Below are 9,269 nucleotides of genomic sequence, written 5' to 3' on the forward strand. Positions count from 1 at the left end.
ATAAAACACTGTAAGAAACCGTCCCAAACCAATCCTGGCTTTGTCTGTAACCACTACGCATTACGCCTAAGTAAACTAGCTTTCGTTCGAGTCCATGTCTCAAAAGGATTATTTCCAGAGCCAAATGCAGCCTGGGAAACTGCCATCTTGATCACATGATACCCCAACTCATGCATGAATCAGTGTATTATTTCTTATAGTTAAACTCCATATATACCATTTCTCATTTATTTAAATCCTCTGCATTGTCAAAAGCTGAAACAGCACTTCATATTCAAAGGCAACAAGGTGCTTCAGAGTGCCTGGGGGCATGAACATAGCCCCATATGCTTCATTTCCTGGGAATATATAGCAGGAAAAGGACACAGCTGCTTTAAGGAGTTGACCACAAGTGTTACATTTATACTCCCAGACATTCGGTAGCAGCTCTTTGAATATGAAGTCCTGTGCTGCCCCAACTATTTGCTCTGATACTGAGCAAGAGTTCCTTGTTTTTATTGATAAAAAGAAAAGGCAAAGCTACACTAACACACATTTTCTTACTTTCAGAACTGCCTTTCCCCCTTTGAAGAAACAGTTTGGAAAGGATTTAAAGAAGCCTCTTCTAATGTCTGGAAATGGAGGATGGGCATGATATGTTTTGAGGATGTCAGTTTCCAGACAGGGTTGTGAAACTAATTAAAAAACATCAGGCATTATATAGAACTGAGATCATACTCTACTTTTCCTCTGCCACAAGCTATAATGGTGCTCTTGTTAGATATTAACAGGGGGTATCAAGACTGGGCTCTCTCAAAGTGACCTGGAAAACTGGTGGAGAAAACTCTTGATTGTTCCTTTTGACATGCCTGGGTCAATCTTGGAAGGAGTGTGATCCTTTCCCCTGCCCCACCTCCAATTCCTCCTTGATGATCATTTCTATTAATCTTCCAAACCTTACAATACAGGACTGAAGCCATATTTTTCTTTCACTATAGAAAAACAAAGAACTACTCATCAAATGAGAAACTAAATAGAAATGAAAATTTGTTCTGAGCTTTACACAGAAGCTGGAGGTGTGACATCTTCTATTTTTGAGAAGACTGTACTCTCATTCTTTGCTGTGTTTTTTTATATCTCAGTGACAATACAAATGAACTAAAATTCACAATGAGTGCTAATACAGATATTCAGTATGCACCATAGGTGGAGAAATGTTTGTTTCTTAAGTACTTGAAGTTAAGAATTATCTGCAGATTATTAGTAAATAAGATGGGTGAGTGGATAGATAGAATATACACCTTATTGCTTGCTTAGCCCTTTAAATACAGCAGCCTAGTACAGTTACTTGCATAAAAATCACACTAACATTATTTTGATTTATGAACATATATGGAATCATGTTTATGCATGTCCTAAAGAGGAACCATCTACTTCCTGCTATAGTTCATATTTTTATTGCTTTCTGTAGGACGCTTTAGATGATGTTCATATTCAGTATGATTTCTTTCCTTCCTCTTCTGCTGGCTGCAAGATGCAAGCCTTGTTTCTTCAGTTGCAGTTGCTTGGGGAAAATGTAGGGAAAGTTGAGATATCTACACCTTGTTTTGTCTGTGACTTTGCTGGGCTCAGAAGGATGACCTCTGTGAACAAGTTGGACTCCAGAATTGATCCAGCAGATGTTCAACTCTTCTTACATAATAAAGCTATTTATATTTTCACAAGAAAAGTTTCATTTCTGGTAATCAACACATGAGAGGGCAGTGTACGACAAGCATGAGTTGGGTTTCCTCTTTCTGAATAAGTTAATACAATTTTTTAAAAATTCCATCATTCAACTCACTAAAGAGGAAATATGCAGGAAAACCCCATAATTATTTCAAATGATTTCATATTTCCTGAAATATCTTGGAGCACTGGAAAAAGCTAGGCAATTAATAATGTCAAAAAGAGTTTCACAGAAGTCTGACTGCACCAAAAAATGTGACATCTCCATTCAAGACTACTTTGGCACTTGTCCGTGGTATGGTAAGCTGAAGCTCATCTCCTTCTTCTAATTTTGCAACACCTGCCAAAAGATTGCAATCATTTTAAGTACAACAATCTAATATACCAAAATTTTAAAAAATTATATTGGGTATGATTTGGCCAGTCCTGTAACTGACAAACCTGTCACCTTCTTTCATTTTGAGGTTAAATGAAACTGTCACCTTCTTTTATTTGAGGTTGTATATTATACCTATACCCCTATAAATAAGGTGTATATAAATAAATAATGTAAGCCCTTTTCCAGAGGGATATTGGCTTCCCGCATAGATGGAAAAGCAGACTAGTGAGGTATAGTAGATGTAGTTTAAAATTAGGAGCTGGGTCCAAGTCCACTCACAGCCGCGGAACCTCCCCGGATGGCTTTGGATCAGTCACTATTTCTGACTCCAGCCTATCTTGCAGAATCATCATGAGGATCAAAGGATGGAGGACCATGGACACTAGTCCAACTCTTTGGAGAATGGTCAAAATATAAACTCAATAAAGAAATAACAATAACAGTAACAGAATCATCCATTTCATTTCTTCCCCATTCCTAGCACATCTTATGTGTGTGTCCATCAGGCAGTCCTCAGGTCTCTGACATTTTCCGAACACAGAAAGGGGCACCAAAAGGCAAAAAGCAGTGTATCTTTGCATCTGTTTCTCTAACACAGACCCTGAAATTAAGAGAAGGAATTAGCTGGAACTCACCTGTACTCAGGTCTCATGCATGTCCTCATGCTCAGCATGAACTCAGCATGTCCTCATGCTGAGGAGCTCAGCATGACCCACCACACCATCCACTAATGAAACCTTTTAAATGGCTGTTTCTCTTCCCTACCAATAAGGAGCTTTATCTAGGCCAATAAATTTAGGGTGGTTATCATATTTACCAGCGGTGTAGCAAGAATTGTTGGGAGAGGTTTCCGGCATGTTTTGCAGGCAACGAAATAATGTAACCAGGCTGAGATCATCACCAACGACGTGGGCTTTTTTCCTCTGAATCAAATGTCCCATTACAAACATTTCATCTGTATATAAAACCTGAACAAATAGATTGCATTACAACTCTGAATTAAAACTTCAAACAAATTAGGAAAAAAAAATGTTTTTTCCTCTATTTTACCTGACCATATATGAAGAAGTAGCCAGTTTCTCTGACGAGTATTTTATTTCCTTGTTCTTCTAGAGCTGTTCCTCTTTTAAAGCTAAGAAGCCAGGGAACTAGACTTGAGTCATCTGAAAAATTATTAGTTTCTCATTAACTGTGGATTAAGACTTTTCCTGAATATTTCCTATGAATTTTTTAAAGAGAAAAAATTTAATATGCCTTTGAGATGAATAGCTCAAACAGAAGCTACAAACAAGTAGTAATGTTTGATGCAAAGTTCAAATATTTAAACTGTGGCTAGTGGTTGAGGATACAAATGGAAGGGAAGGGAAGGATGTATCACTAAAAACTAATTGACCTTTTCTTTTTTCACTATGGCTTTTTAAATTCAAATATAGTAGTCCTTTTTGTATCATCTTGCTTTTTTCAACTTTCTTTGTATTTCAATATTTGCTTTTTTTGACATTCTTTGTACTGTATTTCAACATTTTAACAATAAACATGGATTTATAAGAAGAGATGAGTAGCTTTTAGGTACAATGTGAACTCCAAAGAGCTTCGAGAAAAGCTTCCTGGCAGAAGCCATACTTTTGTGGGTCTATCAGGGTTGAGGCTGTATCAGAACCCACCTCAGAAAGTTGATGAACTAGAGGAATGCAATGGAGTGTGGGAAAAGAGTTGTAGTCAGAAGTGGGGACGTGTTGTATGTACACATAGATTTTTAGCATATGGGCCATAGAAGCAACACACTCCTTGGGACAGACCCTATTTGATTGTACATTCCCACCTGTCATCCATTGAAACAGTGGAACATCAGAGTTGAAGACCTGAATCCCTAATCCAGGGCTCCCCCTAAAAGTGGGAAAGGTGGAGTGATGAAATGCTAATAAGTCTAACTGGATTTGCCCTTCCTGCATTATTGGAGAACCTTTAAGAACTAGCTTGTTTTTGAGCAACTGAAATGCAATGACAGGATCTGTTTACTTGCAGAAAATTGGTGGGTTGCACTAAGTCAGGTTAAGAGATTAGTACATTACCATGTTGCTGAATGGCACTTTTGCTGTCAGCTATCAATTGCAGACATGACTGTAATACTAGAAAGAGATATTTCAAATTAGAGAGAAGGAAAAAGACATACAAGGAAATTAACATTGGGTTCCACTAAAGGAATGAAAAAATAATTGGTTTCAGGAAATTCTTGGTTGTAACTCTTCCGACGCTACTAATGAGCTCTTAATTCAAACTGGTCCAGGTGAACTTCCATTCATATTCTGTTATGAATACATATGTTGCTAGAGGCCCATTCAAACTATTCCTGGAAAAGCATGACAGTTTAGAATTATATTATTGCTAATGTTATACTTTGTATAATAAATGAACCATGTGAATAAGAGCTGTTATAAAATGTAATACGTAAGACAGGGTTATTTCACTTACTTAAAGGGGGTAGCTCTAACTTTAATCACAGAGTTAACCTTTTGGCAAGAAAAATGTTGTAAGGAATAATGAAGCTGTTTGCCATGTTTTCCTTGAATGTGAAAAAGCATCAGTATGCTGCAGGGGTTTTCATGGTACCATTTTGGGAATTTGAGTCTTTGACATCACCTCATCCATGCACTATATTTATCTCTGAAAGACAACCTCAAATTTAAAAATAGCCCCCCTGCCTCTCAAAGCAGAGTAGACGGGGGAAAAAGTGTAAACAGAGACACAAATCCTATGCGAATCTCATCTTTCCCACCTTGTCCACCGAGGGTTGCAAACTCCATCTCACACCAGACCTGGAAATCCGCTCCTCCATAAATGTGGCTGGTGCATGTTTGCACATATGTGTATGTGTGTATATATTACCTGTCAGAAACCACACTACAAAAAGAGGGCAAGACCTGAACATAAAAATGAATATTAATTGAATGAGTAGTTATTGATTAAAATTAATTACCTCTAAAATATGGAAACCCATTTATAAATTTAATTGATTCCTCATCAGAATGACAGAACCATTCTTACCCCACCTACCCGTTCTCTCACAAATGTATACCTCTTTCTGGCAGAAATAGTTTTAAAATAGAAATAGTTTTAAAAGAGGGCCAGTTTGGTATAGTGGTGAAAGTGTTGGCCTAGAAAGCAAGAGATGGTGAGTTCTAGTCCCGCCTTAGGCATGAAAGCCAGCTGGGAGACTTTGGGCCAGTCACTCTCTCTCAGCCCAACTCACCTCACAGGGTTGCTGTTGTGGGGAAAATAGGAGGAGGAAGGAGTATTAGGCACGTCTGCCACCTTGAGTTGTACATGAAAAAAAAAGGTGGGATAAAAATCTTAAAAAAAGGAAGAAAAAGAAAACAGAAACAACAGAGATGGGATAAGGTAATGGGAAGCTCCACAGAGAAAGAAGGGAAAGAGAAATAGGGGAACAAAATTAGATGTAAATGAGATGGGTGGAAGAGGTAACTGATCAGGGAAAGAGAGAGATGGTTAAAATTCATCAAGCAACAACCCTTCTAAAGGGATGAAGCTTGAAAGGCACCCATCTTTACAGCAGGAATGTTTGCTGTTACAGATACCTCTGGTCTACCCTATCAGCATTTGTTATTTTGAGCAAAGATAAGACCCTTCCTGCATGCCCATCCACAGTTCTTAACGTCCTGGACCCTTGGGTGTTTTTCCAGAGACCACTATGAATTCTAATCAGATCTTCACCTAACCAGATCTTACCTTACCTGGTTCGCCTCTTTGAATGGGAGATCTTTTCCCCCTGTGTCTGTCTCCAGTCCACATTATGTTTCGGCTTCCTCGATGTGACCCCGAAGCAATTCCCTGCTAAAACATGGGCACATAAGCATAATGAAGGCTGTAACTGCAGTCTTTCTTCAAGTCCCCCAGTGCCCAAAGGTCTTCACCTCACCTGGCTAGAAGCCACGTTGGCCACCTTCCAGTATGGAATGAAGGGGCTGGCCTCCTTGGTTCTTCCCAGTGGTCCAAAGAGCCGTGGAAGTGAAGTCCTTGCCTGAGCCCTGCCATTCAGCTTGCTGGTTAGGACTGCTAGTTCTGCTTTTAGTGCAATAACGTAGTAGAGAGACGCTGCTGCCAGGCAAGATGAGACAAACACTGCAAGTCCCAGAAAGATGAGGAAGAGCCCTTTGTAATCAAAGCCATGAACAGAAGGAGAGGAGGAGGGGGAAGACCTGGAAGTGGTGGAGAAAGTATTGCCTTTTCCTCGTGGGAAATTCATGGATTTCATGACTCCTTTATTAAAGCCAAGTGGAAACTTCAGCTGCTTCTTGTTCTGTGCAGTGGAAACATTTTGCCAGTTGCATCCAAGCTACATGGTCCAAATGCCCATACTGCGTGCTTCCGGTCATGAGAGCCTGCTGATGCAGACCATAAATGCCATGTATGTTGCTTCTGTTCTGCATCTGTACAATGTAGAGCTCTGTTTCTGTATTTCCGTAATGAATCTTCCTCATTTCGGTTTCTGCCTCATTTTATCAGACTGTGACCCATGATCCTCCCTGTTCAGACCCCATGACCTTGCCTGATGGCTCAAAGTACCTTGCACTCCGATTCATCCCTCCATCTGCTTTCAGATGGGCAACTTCTACCAATCAAATTACATTTTGCAACTAGGCAATAATTTCCTCCTTAACAAATGAGTGCATTTGTGTGTGTAGGTTTAGAAAAAAAAGTGAAACCGCAGGAGGAAAACACGTAAGGATTGCAAGTGGTAGAGAGCGATCTGACTGTGACGTTTGTCAGCTCATGGGTTGACAGGTTGATTCAGCTGTTGGAACGAATCATTTAGGCCACTGAGACCAAAGCCTTGCTTGGTGGAGAAATCCAAATAAAAGCATCTCTGCTTTAATACACCCAGAAAATGGGAGCCCACCAGGGAATCTGTCTGAATACTGAACTACTCTTATTATTATTGTCTAATTTCAGTAAGAATCTTCCTTTCCATCAGCCCTTCACGGTAGGCCAAGTCAGGAAACAAACTGGGTAAAGGCTACTGGAACTCTGTTTTGTTGTGGTAGGGCAGATATTCTTCACCTGAGCTTCACAGACCTCTTGGGGGTCTGTGGATAGATTTCAGGGGGTCTGTGAACTTGGGTGGGGAAAAACAATACAACTATATTTTCACTCACCTGTGACAGAAAATTAGTTGAGAAGGGGTCCGTAGGTCTGCCAGTCTCTCAAAGGGGTCCATGGCACAGAAAAGGTTAAGAACCCCTGCCACAGGGCATAATCACAGTGTTTCCCTCTGCCCTCTCTTGGACCAAAGAGAATTAAAGCAGGGCAATATTTAGCTTTTTCCTCACTCCCTCTTTTTTCTGAGGGTTGGACTGATGTTTACTTAACTGCTTTTGCATATGTTTTTCAAGGCTATTTCCATACTCCTTTAGATCACCTTTCCTATCAGACTCAGCCTCCCCTTCTGCAGGGGAAGGAGACACCAGGCGGGTACTGTGGGAGCCAGTTATGGGCTCACTCCTCCCAACCTGGCTTGGCAGTTGCACTGAGTGTCTGTTATGCTTGTGCAGAAATGTCAGACGAAACTGAGGCCCATAGCACGGGCATGGGCATCAGCTGCCCTTTCTCGTGGCCTCTCAGATTCAAGGCAGCCCTTCTAGTGAAGAAAATCCTTCAAACATCTCCTCCTGCATCTGGAACCCGGAGTCCATTCCACTTCAAATTCTTCTTTCCCGTGCATCGGCACTGAGGAGGAAGAGGTGGTGGTGGGGAGAAACCACTTTAGAGCACAAGGGGCACAGAAGTCCTCGTGAACAAGTGGTGCTCGATGGAGTACTGGGTGTATCTTCATCGCAACAGGCTGAGAAAGCCCCAGAGATGACCTTGGAGAAATATGCAGAGATGCTACAATATCTACAAAAACATGCTGTAAGCCCAGGAAACAAAGAAAACTTGGACTGGCTCCACCCTAATTCCCAGGGGTTTAAGAGGAAGAGAAGGGGAAACACAGTCAGGCTTTTAAGATTCTGTTACTGTAGCCTATATCAATAAACGTAGTTCCAGTCAAACTTGAAGAGTCGGTTTCCTGGTCTGGCCTACCTCAAAGGGCTGACACAGGCAATTGCAAATGAAAGCCCACTGTGTGAATTTGCTGGGTAACTGGGAAAGGGCCAGTAAACTAGCTGGACTTTTAGATAGGCAGGCAGAAGGTAAAAATTTAGTGGAAAGCCATACCAAATCCCCCACTGCAATCTTGGTACACTCTTGCCTGTGGGTGCCTGCAGCCCACTTGCATGCCACCTTTCTCAAATCTAGTCTTTAAGAGGAGCTGAATAGGCAGCCTCTCCTGCATAAAGTCTGAGGTGTGAGGAACAGCGATTGCTGGAGTTCCATAGGGCAAGATCAAGGTGTAGTAGCCACAGACTGCTTGAAATGGAGATATGCCTATGGAGGAATGTACAGGTAGTTCCCACTTACCGACCACACTTGGGACAAGCAGTTCCACCGCTAAACGATGCAGATATAAAATGAAATATCACGTGACCATACCCGACTTACGATGGCAGTTCCAGTTGCCGTTGTTGAGCAAGTCACCATGGGTCATTAAGTGCAACATCACAAGACTGCAACTTGCCACTTCCTGCTGGCTTCCCCATTGACTTTGCTTGTTAAAAGCCGGCTGTGAAGGTCACATAGGGTGATCCTGTGACCGCAAAACCATTGCAAATGCATGCCAGTTGCCAAGTGCCTGAATCATGATCACGTGAATGCGGGAACGCTGCAATGGCCACAACTTCAAGGACTAGTCGCAAGTCTCCTTTTTCAGTGCCATCGTAACTTTGAATGGTCATTGAATGAATGGTTGGTAAGCAAGGGCTACCTGTATTAAGTTGTTATACACAAATTCTGCAAGTGGCAACAATGCAATTGTCTGGCTAATAGGAAACATATATTATTATTATTATTATTAATGATAATAATAATAATAATAATAGTAATGTCATCTGGCTGACTGTGTGACCAACAACAATAATTTAATAATTATTATTCTCTCTGCTTTTCTATTAGAGTCTGGGTGATTCATGGATGACAAATGAATCTTAATGTCTAATGGCTGGGAAAGGGCTTTCCAAAACTTGGATGTAAATTGAGAGCCACTGTCCAAAATCACATGACTTACTAA

At 40.9% G+C, this 9,269-nt stretch overlaps 1 protein-coding gene across 2 annotated transcripts; it reads right to left on the reverse strand.

Annotated features, from left to right (window-relative positions):
* Positions 1-1,081: 1,081 nt before the first annotated feature.
* On the reverse strand, positions 1,082-9,022 carry TNFSF13B (TNF superfamily member 13b). Of its 2 annotated transcripts, none has more exons than XM_025169155.2 (6): positions 6,024-9,022; positions 5,839-5,938; positions 4,159-4,215; positions 3,137-3,249; positions 2,904-3,054; positions 1,082-2,047 (listed from the first exon to the last, which is right to left on the reverse strand). In XM_025169155.2, exons 1-6 carry the CDS (start codon positions 6,357-6,359, stop codon positions 1,935-1,937), a joined length of 870 nt encoding a protein of 289 aa, XP_025024923.1. In that variant the 5' UTR covers positions 6,360-9,022; the 3' UTR covers positions 1,082-1,934. The 2 variants fall into 2 exon arrangements, with proteins under 2 accessions (XP_025024923.1, XP_007432231.1); XM_007432169.3 differs by having other exon boundaries at positions 1,083-2,047; positions 5,839-5,935.
* Positions 9,023-9,269: the final 247 nt, after the last annotated feature.

Source organism: Python bivittatus, unplaced genomic scaffold (assembly GCF_059951505.1).
Source record: "Python bivittatus isolate LINGU-HERP-01145 unplaced genomic scaffold, Pbiv_v1 ctg000020_np1212, whole genome shotgun sequence".
Lineage (NCBI taxonomy): Eukaryota > Metazoa > Chordata > Lepidosauria > Squamata > Pythonidae > Python > Python bivittatus.